At 48.5% G+C, this 22,151-nt stretch overlaps 1 protein-coding gene across 1 annotated transcript in view; it reads left to right on the top strand.

The window, feature by feature from the left end:
- The window catches only part of LOC135828898 (protein clueless-like), a 45,205-nt gene extending 24,391 nt beyond the window's left edge, over positions 1–20,814 (top strand). The window contains exons 24-46 of the mRNA XM_065341331.1: positions 829–1,152; positions 2,114–2,170; positions 2,427–2,488; positions 3,105–3,250; positions 3,524–3,596; positions 4,115–4,181; positions 4,565–4,617; positions 5,015–5,056; positions 5,913–6,066; positions 6,273–6,440; positions 7,628–7,761; positions 8,097–8,212; positions 8,485–8,527; positions 13,568–13,648; positions 14,039–14,164; positions 14,872–14,954; positions 15,886–15,930; positions 16,525–16,618; positions 17,012–17,095; positions 17,652–17,693; positions 17,925–18,105; positions 18,354–18,471; positions 19,403–20,814. Coding sequence (XP_065197403.1) covers positions 829–1,152; positions 2,114–2,170; positions 2,427–2,488; positions 3,105–3,250; positions 3,524–3,596; positions 4,115–4,181; positions 4,565–4,617; positions 5,015–5,056; positions 5,913–6,066; positions 6,273–6,440; positions 7,628–7,761; positions 8,097–8,212; positions 8,485–8,527; positions 13,568–13,648; positions 14,039–14,164; positions 14,872–14,954; positions 15,886–15,930; positions 16,525–16,618; positions 17,012–17,095; positions 17,652–17,693; positions 17,925–18,105; positions 18,354–18,471; positions 19,403–19,430 — 2,321 coding nt within the window. The 3' untranslated portion in view covers positions 19,431–20,814. The remainder of the gene's footprint in view (positions 1–828; positions 1,153–2,113; positions 2,171–2,426; positions 2,489–3,104; positions 3,251–3,523; positions 3,597–4,114; positions 4,182–4,564; positions 4,618–5,014; positions 5,057–5,912; positions 6,067–6,272; positions 6,441–7,627; positions 7,762–8,096; positions 8,213–8,484; positions 8,528–13,567; positions 13,649–14,038; positions 14,165–14,871; positions 14,955–15,885; positions 15,931–16,524; positions 16,619–17,011; positions 17,096–17,651; positions 17,694–17,924; positions 18,106–18,353; positions 18,472–19,402) is intronic.
- The last annotated feature ends 1,337 nt before the right edge of the window (positions 20,815–22,151 follow it).

Raw genomic sequence — 22,151 nt, 5'->3', positions numbered from 1 at the left:
GTATGGTTGCATGTGTTTACATGGTACATGGTGTGTGTGTATGTGTATGGTTGCATGTGTTTACATGGTACATGGTGTGTGTGTATGTGTATGGTTGCATGTGTTTACATGGTACATGGTGTGTGTGTATGTGTATGGTTGCATGTGTTTACATGGTACATGGTGTGTGTGTATGTGTATGGTTGCATGTGTTTACATGGTACATGGTGTGTGTGTATGTGTATGGTTGCATGTGTTTACATGGTACATGGTGTGTGTGTATGTGTATGGTTGCATGTGTTTACATGGTACATGGTGTGTGTGTATGTGTATGGTTGCATGTGTTTACATGGTACATGGTGTGTGTGTATGTGTATGGTTGCATGTGTTTACATGGTACATGGTGTGTGTGTATGTGTATGGTTGCATGTGTTTACATGGTACATGGTGTGTGTGTATGTGTATGGTTGCATGTGTTTACATGGTACATGGTGTGTGTGTATGTGTATGGTTGCATGTGTTTACATGGTACATGGTGTGTGTGTATGTGTATGGTTGCATGTGTTTACATGGTACATGGTGTGTGTGTATGTGTATGGTTGCATGTGTTTACATGGTACATGGTGTGTGTGTATGTGTATGGTTGCATGTGTTTACATGTACCTACATTCACCTCTTCTTGTTTCTGTGCGTGCTTGTGGGTGTGTGTGTGTGGGTGTGTGGGTGGGTGTGTGCATGCATGTATGTATGTGTGTCTGTGTGCATGCATGTATGTATGTGTGCCTGTGTGCATCCGTGTGTGTGCATGTATGTATGTGTGTCTGTGTGCATGTGCGTGTATATGCACAGCTGACGACACCACTGACTCGTCCTCCCGCACCAGCGACTCCGGCATCAGCGAGGGCAGCAATGGCGCCCAGGTATCCGACAACGTTCGCTCTCTCGTTCAGGAGCTGAACTCCGGCGTGAGCCGCGAAGCCAGCGACCTGCTCTCTCGCGGCAGCCGCGCAGCCAACATGCAGACAATGGACGACAAGATCTTCTCGGCAATGGCTGCAGCCATGGCTAACAACACACCTTACAGACATGCCTCTGCTGCTGCTGCCACCGCCGCCGCCTCGGCTAACTCTGCCGATGGAGAGCAGGACGAGCAGACGAAAACTGCCGAAGAGTGTGAGTGGAATACATTGGAGCCACTGGCATTCGCACTATTTGATCAATGTAGAATGTACCGGTACCAAGAGTATATATCCCCCAAGAGTGTGCAACTCCTGATACCCTTTCTATGGGGTACGCCGATGGCGAAAACTCACATCACATGGTGCAGCGTCCCAGTTGTACGTTCCAGCCCATTTTTAGCGAGCAGTGGAGTAATAATAAAAGCACTCCCTGGCAGCAATTCACTGCGGTTATGCAACTCGCCAGCATAATCATGGCAGGTTTTCGGATTGCGCGCACGCTATCCTTAGTTGTGCGTTGTACAAACCATACCTGAGACACGTGATGTGAGTTTTCGGCGTCGAAGACCCGTATGCGGAGGTGCACACTCTTGGGAGCTTATTTACTCTTGCCGGCGCATGTATGTGAGAGGCGGATGACCCTGACTTGGTGAAAGTGATTGTTCTCTGGTCTTCACCCGCTGTGTTGCCAGAATTTGCTATGTCGTGTGAGTGTTGTGCGTGTGAGCACTGGGCATTAAGCGCCCTTGGTGAAAACTGTTGCACAGGAAGGATCCACGGGCGGGATTCCAACCCATCACCCATGTCTTAAGTATCCACGGGCGGGATTCCAACCCATCACCCCTGTCTTACTGGGACAGTGCCTTGCCGATTAGGCCACCGGGAATCACGCTCACACACATACGCACCTGTGGCTCCGTCTTGCTGCAATGCTGCCCCGCCCCACCAGGTTGTGTCCTCACATCATACCTACTTTGTATTTTTATTTATGGATTCTCCACAGGGCTTCGCCTAAATCGAGGGAGTCTTGCGGGGGGGGGGGGGGGGGGGGGGGATGCAATGGGTGCCATTTCCATATGCCAGAACTGTATATTGGAGTTACACACTCTTGGCTAAACTACAAGTTACTTGACTATGTTGGTGGTGTCTGTGTGTGTTTGTGTTGTCGTCTTTAGTCGCTCAGAAAATTATCAGCAAAGCGGCACGTCTCGTCGGATCCTACGATGAAGAGAGTAAGTGCCTGCTTTCTTTCTCCACATGCGCACACCTGTGTGTGTGGGGGGGGGGGGGGCGTGCGTGTGTGTGTGTGCGCGAGTGCGTGTGGTTGGTTGCGCGGGCCTTGGCATGTGTGAATGTTGGCATACCTAGTCTGGAGCCTAAATCAGTACAACAGTGGAGAGTGGTTGATCTCAACTTTGATCTTCATGCACCCGGTAATGGTCAGGTAGCGTCAAGATTTGTTTGTTTTGTGTTTCGTTGTCTCTCCAGCGTACCGCATTGGCTTCAACTTGGACATTGGTAATCCATATGCTAAGCATGCAGACGAGAAGGTAATCACGATTTCAGGACTATTGACTTGTGTATTCGCAAGGTAGTACAGTCTGACCTCGCCCACATCCGTTTTCCACAAACTTATCCGGATAGGCGAGGGAACCGGATAATCAAACACGCATACTGTATGTATGCATGTCATATGCTGTAACTCGGTAACCAACGATTTTCTTCCGGATGGCAAGGGATCCGGATAAAAGAGGACCGGATAAGCGAGGTCTGACTGTAGAATCTATGCAGGTACAATGCACGTCGACGTGTTGAGTCTGAGCTGATGGGACTGCAGTGGCGATTACTGCCGATTAGTGTTCTGTGCACACATTGGTAAAACAAGGAAGTGAAATGGGGATGGTCTAGTCTGAATGTTGTCAACAGTGATTCTGAGGTCTTTTGATTGTTTACATGAGAAAACAAGATTTGGGTGGGCTTACGATAAGCCTGGGGACCGATACGCACATGTCAACAGGTCCTTGTTTGAGTGAGCTTAGCATAACATGGGTGAACACACCTACTAGTATTCTAAAAACATGTCCATGTGTGTGTTTGCATGTGTGTGTGTGTGCGTGTGTGTGTACGTGTGTGTGCCTGTGTGTGTGCGTGTGTGCTTGCGCACAGGAATCTCTCATGGCTGATCGTCAAATGGTCGAGGCTGCTTCCTTGTTCTTAGTGAACACCGTCTTGCTGAAGTTGGTGATTGACGTCACACAGCTAGTTTTCAGTGCTGTTGACAGCGTCTCTCTCCGAGACTGTATGCACAAACGGTACGCTGTGTGCTCTTGCTCCTGGTTATGTGCCCGTCTGTCTTGTCTGGTTTGTTTGTTTGTGTGTGTGTGTGTGTGTGTGTGTGTGTGTGTGTGTTGTGTGGATGCCCCCGCCTCCCACTTGTTTCCTCTCCTGTGACAGCTTTGCATCATACCGGCCCCTTCACTTTTCATAATGCTACTAGTTTTTATTCATTAGTCGAGGGTATTGAATTTTATGTGTTGCTGCTGCTGCTGCTCTTGTTTCACTGTCCTGTTTCTTTTTTTGCTCAGTGGTGTGAACATGCGTTACCTTGGCAACCTGGCTTCTTGTGCAGCAGAGAGACCAGAACTGTGGTATATCAAGGTAAGCGCAACAAAGTTCTCCTTTTGTTTGTCTCTCAGAAGCCCTTCAGCCGATGCTCCCCTCTCAAGACAGCCTCGAAGATAACAAGGATGTGGCCGGCAGTGGTATCTGCCTCACTGTGCCGCTCTACTCATCCCATGCCATTGGCCAAGATCACGAGTGACTAAATGCAAATCCTTGGCATGGCAATTCTGGCAGTCCCTATTTACAAATGGACCCTAAAGATGGGAAATGAAGAAAGTTCCGAGAAGGATAAATTTAAGATATTGATGCTTTGTCCTATGAACTATAATTATGTTTGTGAAATGGTGCCGCTCACACTGCGTAACAAGTATGTGCCTCGAAGCCAAACATATCCGGCAGATATTGAATCCGTTGTCGTTTGCATTCCTCGTGTGCGTGTGTGTGTGTGTGTTTGTGGACATGCATGCTTGATTGCATAAATTGTGTTCATGCTTGACTTTGGTTTCCTGCATATGCACGTTGATGGCTCTCCGTGTTGCCCTTGCTGTCTGTAGAAACTCTGCATCAGCGACATCATCATGAGAAGCCTGAAGCACATTGCTCGCTCCTACCTGCGCCGCAGTAAGTACTAGTGGCAGAAAGCGGTGCTGTGCGGTAGAAACCATGACAGCGTGGAACGTATTTCCCAGAATATATGTAGCACTCAGTAGTCCCAGCTCTCTATAATTATGTGTTCACTCCTCTCATCACCTGTTTACTTCGTGCCTATATGGCTTCACTGCGACTTTCTCTATAGAACTCCAGGTCATTCTCTATATAACTCCAGACGCGACTTTCCCTATATATCTCCACTCAGGTTGAGACTTTCGCACCTTTTCACACTTACTGACTTCCTGTATTGTTTTGTATAAAACCCTACCCAGTTGACTAGTTCTTCTGCTTTCGTCACGTATGGTGTCGTCCGTTGACCGGCTTTGTCTGTTTTCTGCTCTGCGTCCTCCCAGTTCCCAACCCATCCTTTCCGTTCGCAATGTCTCACTTCCTGAACTGTTTCTTGGTAAGTGTGCTGTCGCCACGGTAATACCTTGCTCAGGTGCCTCTGTGTTTGACTGTGTCCGAGTGTGCTGTGCGGCTGGTGAAATCACTGTCTGTGCTGTGTTTGACTGTGTCTGAGTGTGCTGTGTGGCTGGTGAAATCACTGTCTGTGCTGTGTTTGACTTGGTCTGAGTGTGCTGTGTGGCTGGTGAAATCACTGCCTGGAAGGTCTTCACTATCATCAGCCCATCTCACGTCGTTATCAGTGACTTTTCTCTGGTTCATTTTGACCAGGCTGATGTGTAATGTAGTAATACAAATCAAGTGTAGAAATCAGTAGAGTGCTGTTCTCCTAACTGTTTTCTTTTCTCACCATGTTCACCATTGTTCTTGTTCTTGTTGATTGTTTCTGTTTGTAGAGCAATGCATCGAACATCAAGGCACCGAAGGCACCTGCAGTGGTCAGTATTACGTTTTCTTTATCTCTGTTCTGCCTCATCTATTGTTTGCTTTGTTGGCACTGCTGTCAGATTTGTCTACTTCTGCGTGTATGCCTCTCTGTCTCCTGTTTCACTGTATCTCTCTCTCTCTCTCTCTCTCTCTCTCTCTCTCTCTCTCTCTCTCTATCTATCTATCTATCTATCTACACAGTTGTCTAAAGTCCCTAGGCTGCTTACAGTGCTCAATGTCCAGTGGACAGAGCCAGTAATACAAATATTACACAGCAATGAATCAAACAAGTCTCTTTCCGCTGTTACTCCGAGTTTCGTGTCGAAACACTTCATATGCTGTCTGATGAAGTGTTTTGACACGAAACTTGGAGTAACAGCGGAAAGAGACTTGTTTGATTCATTGCTGTGTAATATTTGTATCTATCTATCTATCTCACTCACTCACTCACTCACTCTCTCTTTCTCTCTCTATCTCTCTATCTATCTCTCTATCTATCTCTATCTCTCTATCTATCTATCTATCTATCTCTCTCTTTCTCTCTCTCTCTCTCTCTCTCTCTCTCTCTCTCTCTCTCTCTCTATCTCTCTCTCTCTATCTCTCTCTCTCCTGCTTCTTCTACTTCCCTATTGTTTATTGGTGTGCCTTGGAAGGGTTTGAATGTGGTACTGTTAGCTCAGTGTGTGTTCCGTGTGATGTCATACTCTCATCATGTTGTAATGTGTGCCGGTATATGATGCTCAGTGCCTCTTCCAGCATAGTGTCATCTTGTGTGGACTGAGGTGCTATGCTCTCTTTGTAACTTGTATGACATCATATATTCTAATGCCATGATGTCATCGTGTCTGTGTGTATCTGTGTGTGCAGTTTGCTCATGCAGCTACCAACCAGACGAGGAAGAACAAGAAGAAGAAGGGAGGCAAGCACAGCAGCTCTTCCAACTCACACTCTCATCAGAACAGCAGCGCTGCAGCAGCAGCAGCAGCCACAACAGGTTCCAGCACTGCCGATTGTGATGCTGGTAAGAAACACACGAAGGTGTGGGTGTGGGTGTGTGTGTGTGTGTGTGTGTGTGTGTGTGTGTGTGTGTGTGTGTGTGTGTGTGTGTGTGTGTGTGTTTGCGTGTTGGCGTGTGTGTGGGGGGGGGGGGGGTGTGACTGTGTGCATGCATCTGCCCTGTGTCCATCCTGTCTGTGTGTGTGTGTATTTTGTCATGCACGCCACTAGATGACTACAACTGGCAGGATATCACGCCGCAGAAGCTGTGGACACAGATCGTCGACGAAGCACAGTCCTACTACCGCTTCACTCTGGACTGCTCGAGCAGCTCCAGTGCGTGCTCAAAGTACGGCATTCAGCCACTCTCGCTGCTCCGCGGATTCTGCATGATGATGGGTATGTCCAGAAAATCCAAATATGGCTCGCAAGCACCAGCAGCTGTGGCAGCACCACAGACCGAATACTCATTGCAATGGCGTGTTCTGTCTTTGGAGATCAGCTGTGTGCACGCATGGCATGCGGCTTACCGTAGTGTCCTGTATAAAAGCCAGTCTCTTATAGAAGCCTGTCTTGAATACAAGCCTGTTTTAAATAGAACTTAGAAGCCTGATTTTCAAGATACACTGTCGGTACATAAGCCTGGTTTTAGTGTTGACATACATAGAAATACGTGGTTTGAATATAAGCCTGATGTGAATAGAAGCCTAGCCGTGACATCAGCTTCTAGAGGAATAAGCCTAGCTTTAATTAGGGGTGAAACAATTATACCGAATATCCGAGTACTCGCTCGTTTTGTTTCAAAAATAATCGTACTTGGAATAAATCAGAGTACTCGTTCATCCATGGTGCATGCATTTACCACAGAAATATACAGTTTCAGGGCAGCAGTCAGTAGATATTGATGCGCAGACTGTGTGGTGAGCATTTGAACACAAGTAGAGAGAGCCCAAATGACCCACCAATCAATATACCCGAGAAAAATGACTGCCTATTGGTTCAATCATGTGACTTTAAAGGCACTTGGTGTGCAATTGTTAAGAGATGAAGAATACTCGAATATTCGATTGGAGAAAATCAGAGTACTCGAACTCGGCATCTCAGTGCCAACTTCATCCTACGCGATATTGCTACGGTATCTAACGTGTGCCTACTCAGTGATGATGCTGGTGCTGGTATAGAGACAATAGACATCAAAGTTCTCAAGTCCAGGTTGTAGTGAGTCTAGTGACCCACCCATATGACATAACACTCCTCAACAAGTGCCTCAACTTCTCATTTTTATTCTTTGGCATGGAGCGGCAAAGTAACCGCATTTGAGAGAAGTGTGTGCATGCTTATTGTTGCAATAAGGCATCAGTGTGGCAATGCTACTATTGTAACTAAGCAATGCTGAATAACCGTGGCAAGATGTTGCATTATTCACCGCGGCAGCCCCATAATGGTGCGGTTGCACGGATCACCACTGCTGTTGTGTAAATGGACCGGTCTTTATCTGCTGTGTCTGTCTGTTTGGGCTGTGCCTCCTTATCACGTGCACACACATGTACACACACACACACACACACACACACACACACACACAGGCGTTCAGATCCAGAGCCGCAACTACAACTTCAACTCTCCGTACGAGGCCACGTTCACACCGGGTGATATCATCAACTCTCATCCAATCCTCAAGTTCCCCTGGTTTGAGCCAGCCGGTGTCGAGGAGAAATGGGTATGTTCCGCTGTGTAACTGAAAAGATATTTTACTATCTGTACATATGTAGACATGGGTATGTCACGATCTGCTTGCATGGGAAATCAAGTGCTTCTTTTGTCTCTGATATATCCGTATGTAATGGCATAGTAGAGAGGTTGTGCATACCGAAGTTTTGTAGAGTTCGGCGGATCGAGCAACAACGTGAGCTCCAGCATTAGCAACGTTCTGTCTGTTGCTCCTTTTTATTGCTGATTCCAGCGATCACCCTAAGGCTATGCATGATCTGTGCACGGTGTGTGTGTGTGTACATGTGTGTGCGCGCGTGTGTATGTACGTGTGTGCTTCCACAGGCGCTCTTGCACGACATTGTTGACCCGTCAATACGCAAGCAGATACTCGTCGAGATCATCCAGATCTACAACCGCACCATTGGGCTTGTCCATCCGCAGCTGGCTAGAGCAAACAGGTACGAACATTCAGTGGCGTGATGGACACTTTTGAGCGTAGATGTGTGTGTGTGTGTGTGTGTGTGTGTGTGTGTGTGTGTGTGTTCCGCGGGCACGCATGTGAGTTTTGCTTGTGTTTGCTAGTTTTTTTAAATAAATATTGTGTATGTAGTCTGAGCAGCACCTTTTGTGTGTGTGTGTGTGTGTGTGTGTGTGCATGGACGTGCGTTTGTGTGTGCGTATGTATGTCTCTGTGCATGTGTGTGCCTGTTTGTTGACGTTTGTTGTTTAGCTCTCTGGCTAGTGCGATGTATGAAGACGGTGACTATGCAACGGTAAGACACCAGTTGCAGCGCTATGTTCTGATAAACCCAGACTAACCCAGACAAGACTGGGTTTACCCGGACAAACCCAGACAAGACTGGGTTTACCCAGACAAGGCTGTGTTTACCCAGGCAAACCCAGACAAGGCTGTGTTTACCCAGGCAAACCCAGACAAGACTGTGTTTACTCAGACAAGGCTGTGTTTACCCAGACAAGACTGTTTACCCAGACAAGACTATCTGTGGTACACTCCTGCAGGGAAACTCAGAGTGGAGAAGTTCATTGTAGTTGTAGCTGGGTTAGTTCTAGTTGGCAGAGCAATGTGGGTAAATGTTGAGCCGGGTAGTTGGGCACCTATGTCTCAAAAGGAGAGCCCTCAGAGATAGCAGTGTAGGCTTATTAAAAGTAAAGCACCGTACCGTTACTCAGTCACAGATCACAGATTGGTGGGTTGAGGATACTTGTCTTATTATACTATATATACTGTAGTGTCGCGTATAAAAGCATGACCTGTATAGAAGCATGGCTCGAATAGAAGCCGATTTTTCGAAGCGCGCTGTGACACAGAAGCACGATTTGAATAGAAGCCGCTCTCTGCAAAGTACATGTGTAAGTACATGTGCCAGTATGCACTGCACAGTGTACACTGATGATGTTTACGTAGAAGCATGTTTTGAATAGAAGCATGGTTTGAATAGAAGCATGGTTTGAATAGAAGCATGGCTTGAACCCCGGCTTATACGGCCGTAAGCGCCTGCTTTTATACGCGACATTACGGTATTATGTATATTGGGATTATCTAGAAGAGGGATAAGTCTTATTTGCAACAGCACTGGGCAAGAGGGAAAGCTAAAGCTACCCAGGCCCAATGGATACCACAAACTCCACAAAGGTTAGGATAGACTGCAGCTGGAATCACTTATGCCCTCAGAAGATACACAAATGTGTCCATGGTGTTCGCACGGGGAGTTGAAATGAGCCGGGACTATTCATAAGGCCAAAACAAATAATGACCTTGTTTCCGGTCGCCCGACCGGGCCACTTTTTCCCAAATTCTGAAACTTTTTTTTGGTCCCAATTGTATACAAACGGTGGCAATGCCATGTGTGCAAGTGCACTCAACGAGTCATAACTCAGTCAAATATCAACCGAATTCCACATTCGAAACACCTACAAGGTAGCAGAGATTCTCAGCTGTCGGCTCGAAAACCTCCGGGGTCGATACGAGATAGAATATAAACGGAGCTGGAAGGACTCGAACTGTTTGCTTGATTTCTCAGGATGTACGAAAACAGGAATACACCACATGCTGTACAAGAACAGTGAGTCAGTCAACTTTGACATTGATCCTTGCCATGATATATGTACAATGTACATGTGTATGTGCTCTTGTCCATCAATACCACAACGATTGAGGAACCAAAAAAAGTATCCAAAAAAAGTTTCATTCCGGCCGACCGAGTCTCCTTTTTGAGGGGTTGCCGACCGGAAACAAGCCTATTTTTTGTTTTGGCCTAATGCAATGTAGTCGGTCGGTAGAGCAAGGCCGTTCGTAGGTTATCGCTAGAGCTAAAGTTGGGCGACAGCATTGCCTCCTCCCCCTCCCCTCCATGGGAATGAAGTCGTGTCCCCACGACCTAACGAGGGAGCTTGAAAGCGCAGGGCCCTCGCTATGCTTTTTTGCTTAGGTCATCATGCATGTTATTCGAACTGATGGAAACGTTTTTTTTGCAATACGATCATCGACTAAGCTTGTGATCAGATATAATGATAAATAATGACGGCCACACAGCTGCGGGAGTGCACCACCATCTTTGTGCTCTTGGCATGCAATTGTAGTCAGGTTGAATTGAACACCCATACAGCACGTGCTGTTCAAAGCGATGCTGCGTCAACAGGACATATCGCTGCGTGAGTGCACCACCATCTTTGTGCTCTTGGCATGCAATTGTAGTCAGGTTGAATTGAACACCCATACAGCACGTGCTGTTCAAAGCGATGCTGCGTCAACAGGACATATTGCTGCGGGAGTGCACCACCATCTTTGTGCTCTTGGCATGCAATTGTAGTCAGGTTGAATTGAACACTCATCTATCTTACCCCAGCCGCAGCAACGCACCCCAGGAGAGGACTTGTCCGGACAATGACCACACAGCAGTCTGGTGGACTCGCTTCAGCGGCTTCACTTGAGGACACAAGCTCGTCACTGGCTTTGGCGTGCCGGCAATACAATTTCTTCTCTTCTTTGAGAAATGTACTGCTGGCACTGCCATCACCAGATAGCACATCCAGTCGGCCTGCCTGCGCCACTGCCATAGTGCAGGAACACCCATACAGCACGTGCTCTTCAAAACGATGCTGCGTCAACAGGACATATCGCTGCGGGAGTGCACCACCATCTTTGTGCTCTTGGCATGCAATTGTAGTCAGGTTGAATTGAACACCCATACAGCACGTGCTGTTCAAAGCGATGCTGCGTCAACAGGACATATCGCTGCGTGAGTTCACCACCATCTTTGTGCTCTTGGCATGCAATTGTAGTCAGGTTAAATTGAACACCCATACAGCACGTGCTGTTCAAAGCGATGCTGCGTCAACAGGACATATCGCTGCGTGAGTGCACCACCATCTTTGTGCTCTTGGCATGCAGTTGTTGTTGGGTTGAAAGGCATCGGAAAGTAGGCTCGCTCCCTTTTCAAATTATCGCAGTAGAATTTGAATGGGCCCTGCATTTCCATGTGGACGACTCTGCAGGCAATGTTCAATGTGCTTGCATGAATGCACAAAAGCATGGCACACCATGCAGGCTGTCCGGTTTCGTCGAATTGCTACGATTCCATACCCGGCCTGGTGCAACAACAACAACAGCACATAACAGCTCCTTAAGACGAGCCTAACTCTTGAGTAGTCAATGGAATCTCAGTTGGTGAACAGGAAAGGTTTGATAGGAGCAACACCTCACATGAAACACAGCGAAAATCGACAGTTCACCTATCTTACCCCAGCCGCAACAACGCACCCCAGGAGAGGACTTGTCCGGACAATGACCACACGGCAGTCTGGTGGACTCGCTTCAGCGGCTTCACTTGAGGACACAAGCTCGTCACTGGCTTTGGCGTGCCGGCAATACAATTTCTTCTCTTCTTTGAGAAATGTACTGCTGGCACTGCCATCACCAGATAGCACATCCAGTCGGCCTGCCTGCGCCACTGCCATAGTGCAGGAACACCCATACAGCACGTGCTCTTCAAAGCGATGCTGCGTCAACAGGACATATCGCTGCGGGAGTGCACCACCATCTTTGTGCTCTTGGCATGCAATTGTAGTCAGGTTGAATTGAACACCCATACAGCACGTGCTGTTCAAAGCGATGCTGCGTCAACAGGACATATCGCTGCGTGAGTGCACCACCATCTTTGTGCTCTTGGCATGCAATTGTAGTCAGGTTGAATTGAACACCCATACAGCACGTGCTGTTCAAAGCGATGCTGCGTCAACAGGACATATCGCTGCGTGAGTGCACCACCATCTTTGTGCTCTTGGCATGCAATTGTTGTTGGGTTGAAAGGCATCGGAAAGTAGGCTCGCTCCCTTTTCAAATTATCGGAGTAGAATTTGAATGGGTCCTGCATTTCCATGTGGACGACTCTGCAGGCAATGTTCAATGTGCTTGCATGAATGCACAAAAGCATGGCACACCATGCAGGCTGTCCGGTTTCGTCGAATTGCTACGATTCCATACCCGGCCTGGTGCAACAACAACAACAGCACATAACAGCCTCCTTAAGACGAGCCTAACTCTTGAGTAGTCAATGGAATCTCAGTTGGTGAACAGGAAAGGTTTGACGATAGGAGCAACACCTCACATGAAACACAGCGAAAATCGACAGTTCACCTATCTTACCCCAGCCGCAACAACGCACCCCAGAAGAGGACTTGTCCGGACAATGACCACACGGCAGTCTGGTGGACTCGCTTCGGCGGCTTCACTTGAGGACACAAGCTCGACAATTGCTTTTGCGTGCCAGCGATACAATTTTTTCTCTTCTTTGAGAAATGTACTGCTGGCACTGCCATCACCAGATAGCACATCCAGTCGGCCTGCCTGCGCCACTGCCATAGTGCAGGAGCACCCATACAGCACGTGCTCTGCAAAGCGATGCTGTGTCAACAGGACATATCGCTGCGCGGGTGCACCGCTGCACCTGAAGTCGGCGGATGACGCATCGTGCATCCTCTTACTGTGGCATCTGGGGACGGAGAGGTTGGGGAGGTGGAGGAGGAGGCGGTGGCCCGTGGACCAGGTGCTACCGCATCCAGTCGGCCTGCCTGCGCCACTGCCATAGTGCAGGAACACCCATACAGCACGTGCTCTGCAAAGCGATGCTGCGTCAACAGGACATATCGCTGCGTGAGTGCACCACCATCTTTGTGCTCTTGGCATGCAATTGTAGTTGGGTTGAAAGGCACCGGAAAGTAGGCCCGCTCCCTTTTCAAATTATCGCAGTAGAACTTGAATGGGTCCTGCATTTCCATGTGGACGACTCTGCAGGCAATGTTCAACGACTAGAAACTCTCTGCCTTCCTGTCCTTAGTCTTGGCCGCCGCTTGTTTCTTTGTTCCGATGCGGATTCCGCCATCGTCGGCCACAGTGTGCTGCCAGCCATGGCGTTCCTGAAAGCGAAGAAACGACGACTGCTGGCACGACCCGGACCCGCCACGAGGAAAGAAAATCAGATGGATTTTCGGACGTACACGCGTGGATCTCCCTTCATGATCCTGGCAGGTTCTTAAAGAGGTACCTCTTTCACACCACTCTGAAGGGGACTTTTACACAGGGGATAGGAGACTTTTCCAAGTGTACTCTTTACGGGGGATAGTGTGGCTGGATGAGGGTGAGGAAAATGTGTACGGACTCCTGAACCGTGCATGCGTGTATAGGGAATTTTGTACCTATAGACCTAGTATTGTGGACTGGACATCATATAGTGCATGGACCTTCTACTGAGTCCATCGTGTATGAACTGCTGTGTGTGTGTTGTACAATGCAGGCTGTGTTTCACCAGGAGGAAGCCGTGCGCATCTTTGAGGTTGCCTGCGGTATTGACAACCCACTGACCATCGACGCTTACGTAAGTAGTGCTGCCGTCTTCTCATGATCATCGTCTTGTCTCACTGCTTGTAGAACATTGCTAAGTGCTGTCTTGCCTTGATCGTCGTCTTGTCTCAATGCTTGTCTTATTGCTTGTCTCATTGCTTTGCTTGGCGTTCAATCTTATGCAATCTTTAATCTGAAGCTATCGTAAAGAGAGGAGAGAGAGAGAGAGAGAGAGAGAGAGGGGGGGGGGGGGAGAGGGAGAGAGGGTGAGAGGTCGGGGCACTCTCGCGGTTCTTTACGGTAAAGCAGTTCTTGGCGAATGACCTGATTAGATACGTGCATTTTGTGACTATTTGTGTCTGCGTGCATGTGTGTGTGTGTGTGCATCTGTGTACATGTATGTTACTGTAATGCGTGTGTTTAGACTGTGCTCGGTAGATACCTGTTTGCTTGCAATCAAGTATCAATGGCTTTGCAGATGGCTCATCACGCACGCAGCTTGCTTTTGCTGATCTTCGGACCAGATCACCCCATGGAAACGGCCCTGGATGTGAGTTCAAAGTCAACTTGTCTTTACATGCCTCCAGTCTATTCATAAAAGATGGACTTCTAGCTTTTGACCAGAAATGGGTCAAACCTTGAGTTTTTTTAGAATTTTTTCTGCAATCCCCTATGTAATCCTCTTCCAATTATGTTCCGAAGTATATTTGTCCAAAACGCAAGCGATCATAAGAATAGGATTTCGGCCAGGTTTTGCCCCCGACGCACTGAATTGGGAAAAATCATCAAAATCCAGGCCGGTTGACCCCGCCTACAACAGTACATTGTGGTTCGAACCCCAGTTCAGGTACCTTTTTTGGCCCCTTTTTCAAATTTCGAATTTCGTATCACTGCACTGTGTAAAAATCGCCAATTACGGGCCCTCGCCAGAGCCAGAGCCCATCTTTTTATGAATGGACTGTCTGTGTCTGTGTGTGTCTGTGTGTGTTTCCTATTATCTGCGTGCTGATTTTGTGTCTGTGTGTTGATGTGTCTGTTGGATCTGATCATGTTGATAATTTTGTCTTTGGGATATGATTCGAGCTAGTAAAAGCCTTGACATTGTGTGTGCTTGCATCTGTGTGCATGTGCATATGCGTGGGCTTGTGTGTGCATATGCGTGGGCTTGTGTTCATGCATGTGTGTGCATACATGTGTGTGCATCCCGTTATGTGTTTGTGTATGCGTGTGTACATACATGGTTTTGCGTTCATGCAGCGTGACATTGGCGAGTATTTGCTGGAGCGCAACCCTGAGCTGGCTCTGAAGTTCCTGCTGCGCTCTTGTCACCTGTATGAGAAGTGAGTATTGACAACAATCCGCCGCCTCCGCTACATGTACAGGCTATACTGCTCAGGGGCGTAGCTGGTCCCCCCCCTTTTATGGGGGTGTACGGCCCCATATCATGCTCAGGGGCGTAGCTGGTCCCCCTTTTATGGGGTGTACGGCCCCATATCATACGTGTAGGATGGCTGGTGCATGGCATTCATGGTCATTATAATATTATGTGCATGCTGAACCTAGGTCGAAATTTTAAGGGGGGGGGGGGGGCGTGCCCCTGCCCTATGCGGGCTACGCGCTTGCTGCTCATGCAGATAGTACAGTTGAGCTCGGTTAAATCCGACCCAGCGTGCGTATTTTGGCGCACTCAACCTGCACGGTCCTTGACACCCTCGACGTGGCACGAATGTTAAACAGAAATCGATACTTAAACTGTTGCTATTGAGCGTTGAGGATGAGTGCGAATCGTTACCTTTGGTACACGTAAACCAGTCAATTATAGGAAATCATTATATATGTACGCTTCGTTAGAATAATGGCTTTTACAGTACACACTGTGTATGCATGTTGTATACTGCTGCTGCATGAAATCAGACCGTGTGACAGTCAGGCTAACATCCCGGCACACCTGCACACAGTCCACTGTGCTTTGGCTACATGTGCACACTTTATGCTCACTGCTTGTCTCGTTCTCTTCTACTGCTGCTGCTGCTGTTGCTGCTGCTGCTGTTGCTGCTGCTGCTGCTGCTGCTGCTGCTGCTGCTGTTTCTGCTGCTGCTGCTGCTGCTGCTGTTGCTGCTGGTGTTGCTGTTGTTGTTGCTGTTGCTGCTGCTGTTGTTGCTGCTGTTGTTGCTGCTGCTGCTGCTGCTGCTGCTGCTGCTGCTGCTGCTGTTGCTGCTGCTGCTGCTGCTGCTGCTGCTGCTGCTGCTGCTGCTGCTGTTGCTGCTGCAGGTATGAGGGTTCTAGCCGCGTCAACGACTTGAACCATGCCAGAGTGTAAGTTTTCACAAACAAATATCGTACTCGGGGAGCAATGGTGTGAGGATGGCAGTGGCCGCTACGACTTCCTCGACTTCAGCAACAACTTTGACAGACACTTTCTACAATGTTGTTCTGCTACTACTTCTCATACCCGTTGGAAAGGTCTTTACGCCGCGTTTGAATTTCTGACTTTTCAGTCCGCAAGGAAGCATTCTCGTGTAAATTTGAACTTCAAACCTTCAACGGATAGTCGTCTAATACGGACGGATAGGGGCACTTCGTGCAGAGCCATGTGCTGACTCACTCTGGGTTCAGGGCATTGCATGTAGAGTGGGAGAACTACAAGAAGCAAAATCTCAGCAATTGGAATCGAGGGAACAGTCGCAGAGCACGTTTCCAACTTTTGAATTGCCAGTTGTTACTGGCTCCTTTCTGACTCGTGTCTTTGCACTAACTTCTTTCTGGTGTGTGGTTTGTTTGTATCTGTGTCTGGTTGTGTGTGTGCGTGTGTGTGCATGTGTGTACGTGTGTGTGTGTGTGTGTGTACGTGTGTGTGCGTGTACGTGTACGTGTGTGTGCGTGTACGTGTACGTGTTGTGACATATTCAGTCAACACCGTGTTGCTCAATGCTATCTGCTGCTTGGTGACTACCGGAGCTCGCTGCAGGCTGAGCGCCTTGTTTACAATGCCTACAAGGCCGGGGTGAGTTCTCCTACAATGAACCATTCAATACACTTGATCTGGTACATGATGTAACAGCATGCATAGTACAAAGACAGGCACATGCACGTACGCAGAGACGGACGGACAGGCAGATGGCTAGATAGATAGAGGGACAGACTCCGACAGTGACAGAGGTGTTCTCTCAGCATAAGAAACGCCTTCAATGCATAGACACAGTTATGTGTCTCTGTGTAGGAGGGCCGTCTTGAGCATCACCGAAGGCTGTTTTTTTAGTGTCGGCATGCGTGTTATTGCCGAAGGCTGGTTTGATTGTCGTCACGTGTATTTGTGCGTGCGTATTTGCGCGTGGTGGATTCATATGTGTGTCACTGTTTTCCTGTTCAATGTGTGTTGTGTGTGCTGTGTGGTTAGCTTGGAGAGAAACACCCAGCCACTCAGCACTGTGCTGCACTGCTCAAGAGCATCACCTTCAAGGCTGTGAAGGCTGAGAAAGTGGTAAGTCATGACCCTACCTTTGACCTTTGACGCCCATCGCCAAAGGCGATGGTAGCGATGCTACAGCAGAAGCCATAGTAACTTGCAACACACACATACACACACGCACGCACGCACACTAACAGTCGAGTAAGGGAAGATCTCCTGCGTTGTGCTTGCTGCTGCTGCTGCTGCTGTTACTGCTGCTGCTTCTGCCGCTCCTGCTGAAATTCTGCTATCTTGGTGTGTGGCCTGGGTGTGCATTGTCTAGCCTGATACTGTAACAACATGTAATTTTAGGTGCATCAAAATTTCGGTGCCAGGGACCTGCCAGGTTTCGGGTGTAATGTAGAATTAGGTGACCAGCTTTCCCTTCACATACAGTGCATATTCTAGTGCCTTTTAGGTGTAATTTAAATTTAGGTGCCTGTTTTGTGTACCGAAATTAAAGTTACACCGAATATACCATGTTTTACAGTATTGATTATTGTACGTGTGTGTTTGCTGCTGTTGTTGTGTGTGTTTGCTGCTGTTGTTGTGTGTGTTTGCTGCTGTTGTCTTGGTGGGACTTCTGTAGCTGCAGACGGCCATTCAAGCTCGCCAAGTTGGTGCAAGCGAGGTAAGTCAGTCTCTCTCTCTCTCTCTCTCTCTCTCTCTCCCCTCTCTCTCTCTCTCTCTCTCTCTCTCTCTCTCTCTCTCTCTCTCTCTCTCTCTCTCTCTCTCTCCCCCCCCCCCCCTGCTTTCTCTGTCTCCAGAGTCTTGTATTGAAGCGTTTCTTGTGCAGCATTGTCTTCACCGGCACGGGCCATGCCAACTCGTTTTTTCTGTGTCCGTTGCTCTTGTCCTGCAGGAGGAAGATAGGCGTGAGCTGCTGGATCTATTTGCTACCCTGAGTCAACAGCAGGCAGCTGGTGACGACCTCTCCTCTTCCATGGATGCCGGTGAAATTGAGCGGCGGATTCAAGCTAGCGTTGAGGCAGCCAAGAAGAGAGCACCAACCTCCAAGGCTGCAAGTTCCACTACTGATGAAGGTAAGTTGTACCGTTTTTTTAAATTATAATGACTGAGGGAGGCACGGAGAGAGAGAGAGAGAGTGTGTGTGTGTGTGTGTGTGTGTGTGTGTGTGTGCGCGCGTGCGTGTGTGCGTTTTGCGCAACTATACCTCATTCACACTTGCACCCGTTGGAGGGAGAGGGTTGTGAATTCCTGCTAGTCCCAGCCGTGGCTGAATATGAATTCCCGAGCCCGCGTTGCGGTGTGTTTGCGTCTGTCTTATCAGGCCCAACGCTGGTCAACGGTGATGCATCGTCCAGCCGTGGTCCGCAGTCCCCTGCTGCTCCTAATGCCACCGCCACCGCTGCTGCCACTGCATCCAGCAAGTCCAAGAATAAGAAGAAGTAAGTGTGGCGGCGACCATGTTTACCATGATAATTGGTAACCATAGTAACTCCCATTTCTTTCAGTGCTTTTTCTGTGATGAATGTTGGGAGGTGAGGCATGCTTTGGAAGACTGTAACATGGTGTAATTTTAAATGATTTGTGATAGCTGAACTTCTGGTCTGGTAACATAAGTAGGTTGGAACATATTCTTGTCTGCAGACCAGCGACGTATTCCATTCAACAAGAGTACAGTACCAAGACTGTGCAACTCCTATCTTTTGAAAACTGCAATGGATTCACCCAGGGTGGAATTTGTTGTTGCTTGTTGTTTAAAGAAAGTGATCAGGTGTGTAGGCTTTCTACACTGGTCATGTCCATGCGCTGTTAGTTCATTCCATTCAGGACGCCTCAATCTACCGTTCATTGTACTGCTTCAACTGCCATAGCTGTGCTGTACAAGTGATTTGCAAACTTGATCCCTCGCAACGCACGATGGCATCAGCGAGCCGAATTGCCAGGAAATTCTGTTGTCATTATAAAAGAAAACTCCGCCAGGTTGGGTGATCGTCAAGTTGCATACTCTGTGTTACCGTATGTCAGCGCCTTTAAAGCCATGGAGGTATATTCGATTATAAAGCCAGTCTCAGTTATAAAGCCATGGGCTTCATAAATAAAGGATTAGGCACTATACTAACAAACTTACAGCCCAGCAGGAATCGTGAACAAGTAGATTTAGATTGAAATTTCTGTGTAGTCTTTGACTTTTATGGCATGGCGTAGTGGGTGAGTCATTTTGCATCTAAAATATCTAGGAACAGGCCATGGCTTTAAAGGCGCTGACATACGGTATGTACTTCAAATACGTTTGATTTCACTTCTAGTTACCCTCACCACTCATGCCCTGCTTTTCCATGTGTGTTTTTTCTTTGCCGCTGTGTCTTCTCGCAGGAACAAGAAGGGCAAATCTGGAAAATAGTCTTAGTTCTAGTTTGTTTAGTCGATAGTCATGTATCATTATTTGATTCTCCCTGTTACACTGCGGGCCGTTCAGTTGCAGTGCTGCCGACCCGAGTAGCAAACACAGGCCATGCTGCTGATCCCCGTGCAGTGCTGCGTGTGCGTGTGCACATGTGCCCAGGCTGGTACGTGTAGTTCTGCGGCTGGTTATGGCTCGTATCACACCTACTACTGTTGCTGTTTTGGCATGGTGGTGGTGGGTGTCGTGGGTGTTGTGAGGAGCACCACATGTGCGATGGTTCCTGCTGGCTGTTGCGGCGCTAATGCTGCTCTGTATGCATTGCACAAAGTTGCTCCCCCCCCCCCTCCCCCCATGCTCTCTCTCTCTCTCCTCTCTCTCTCTCTCTCTCTCTCTCTCTCTCTCTCTCTCTCGCTCTCTCTCTCGCTCTCGCTCTCGCTCTCTCTCTCTCTCTCTCTCTCTCTCTCTCTCTCTCTCTCTCTCTCTCTCTCTCTCTCTCTCTCTCTCTCTCGCTCTCTCTCTCTCTCTCTCTCTCTCTCTCTCTCTGTTTTTCCGCAGCGCTGAGTTTGTGTGCAGTGTTGTTTTGTACTACATGATTGTAAATTGTTGATAGTGTGTGCAACCGTCATGCTGCACTTCTCTCCAAGCCAGCTATTCTTTCTGGCCATTGCAAGTGTGCTTCCTGCTGTGTATGTTCCGTCTCCCGTCCCATGAGTGGAACCGCGTACATTCTCCTAATACTCGGTTGTGCTGATCTCTTTGGTTTTCCTATGGCTTTCTCGTGTCCTTTTTGGTATCATTGTGACGTGGCCTGTAAATTTCAGATTCACCGTAGTCGCTTGCGCATCCATTGTCTCTTCTTTCTAGCGTTTCTTCTCCCGGTGCACGCTGCCGTGCGAATGCAGCGCTGTGTGGTGTTTGCATTCTCGTCGTCGTAGCCGCAACCAGCACAGCTGCAGTCACCACCGTGTGGTTTCACTACTGTTGTTGTTGCTGCTACTGCACTGGACCTTCAGACATGGCAACGTCACGTCCCCGAGAGAGAGAAACTACTCAAACTAGCAACCTGACTTTTGCCTGCTTAGTCTTTTTTTTTGCTCTGTTTTGTTTTTGCTTTTGTTCCGGCGAAAACTGTTTCTTACGTCAAACTAACTCCTGTTCCCTAACTCTGCAAGCTGACTGTACTTCCAAGCTTTGCAAGCAGCGTTCAACATGCACAATTTTCAGGCTAACCATTGTTTCTGTTTTGCAGAATGTCCACTGCTGTGTCTCCTGCGCTCTAGCTTGGTCTAGGTACTCCCCAGGCGACAGCTCTGTTGTCACTCTATTTATTTTTGGTGTAGACGGAAGCAGTGTTTGAGATTGGTGTCAACAGTGTACATGAGACAGTCGTGCTGGTGTGTGCTGTTGGTGTGTGCTGCTGGTGTGTGCTGCTGGTGTGTGCTGCTGGTGTGTGCTGCTGGTGTGTGCTGCTGGTGTGTGCTGCTGGTGTGTGCTGCTGGTGGAACATGGGGTACTGGCGGTGTTGTATGCGTCGTGGACCTTGGTGGTGGTGCTGGTGGGGCCTAGGGCAGTTCAGTCTGTCCACGGTTGCTCTGGTCGTACTGATGATTCTGGCGGTGAGGACACTGGCCCTGTCACTGGCCCTGTTTCAGACCTTCTTCCATACCCACCCGAATAGAGAGACAGACAAAGAGAGGGAGGGAGGGGGCAGAGAGACGCACACACACAGACACTCAGAGAGGAGGGGTCCTCCGCCTTGTGATAAGCTTTGATACCCACCCGAATAGAGAGACAGACAAAGAGGGGGGGGGGGGGCAGACAAACACACACACACACACACACACACACACGGAGGAGGGGTCCTCCTTCTTGTGATAAGCTTTGATCGTTCTGTACACATGTTTTGTAGATGCTATGAGTATGATTCCCTGATAGCAACATCTCAAAATCGTTGTAGTTTTGTTTCACACCTGACTTCGTGAAGGATGGTGGCCATTGCTTTGCATGGCACTATACATGTACATGAATTTCCTATTATTTTGGGTCACGTGCATGTGTATGTGTGCATGCGCACGCGCATGGGCCGTGTGCATTTGCGTGTTTGCGCTAGGCATGGGCGGGTAATCATACACACACAGTGCTAGTTATTTGCTGCGATGATGCTAAAGGCAATGCCCATATGAGGGTATAATGCCACTTATAATGCTCACACTACTCCATAATGCCAGTTTGAAATTTGGAAAAGTCTTGGCTCAAGGCCAAAGCGTAGAAGAAAAAACCTTAAACAGCAGTGAGCATGTTGTCTGAAACAATTCACTGAGAAGGCTGATTTGCAACGTCAAGTCTCCGGACGAAGCCGGACGGGTTCAGATGCACGATTTTCGGAACTGGACCTAGCCAGGTTCATGCATGACACCGTTGTCGACCGGCAATTATGCTTGTAATGCCAATTTTGCATGCGAAATGGTGCTATAATGCCAACATTATGCCACCAGGAAAAAAGGGACTATTGCCAGCCATAATGCTAGCATTACCCGCCCATGCCTACGTGTTTGTGTATCTGTGTGCGGGGTATAATACCGGTAGCGAGGTGGGGAGCCGGGGGGGGGGGGGGGGGCTGGTATGTACCATTGTGCTATTGCAGTCTCATGGCTACATACAGTGCCTCGCACAGTGTTCACCATGTTTATCTTCGGAGCTGGGGCTGGGGCTGGGTGG

Source organism: Sycon ciliatum, chromosome 12 (genome assembly GCF_964019385.1).
Source record: "Sycon ciliatum chromosome 12, ocSycCili1.1, whole genome shotgun sequence".
Taxonomy (NCBI): domain Eukaryota; kingdom Metazoa; phylum Porifera; class Calcarea; order Leucosolenida; family Sycettidae; genus Sycon; species Sycon ciliatum.
The sequence above is the reverse complement of the archived record's forward strand: the minus strand, read 5'-3'. Positions and strand labels throughout refer to the sequence as shown.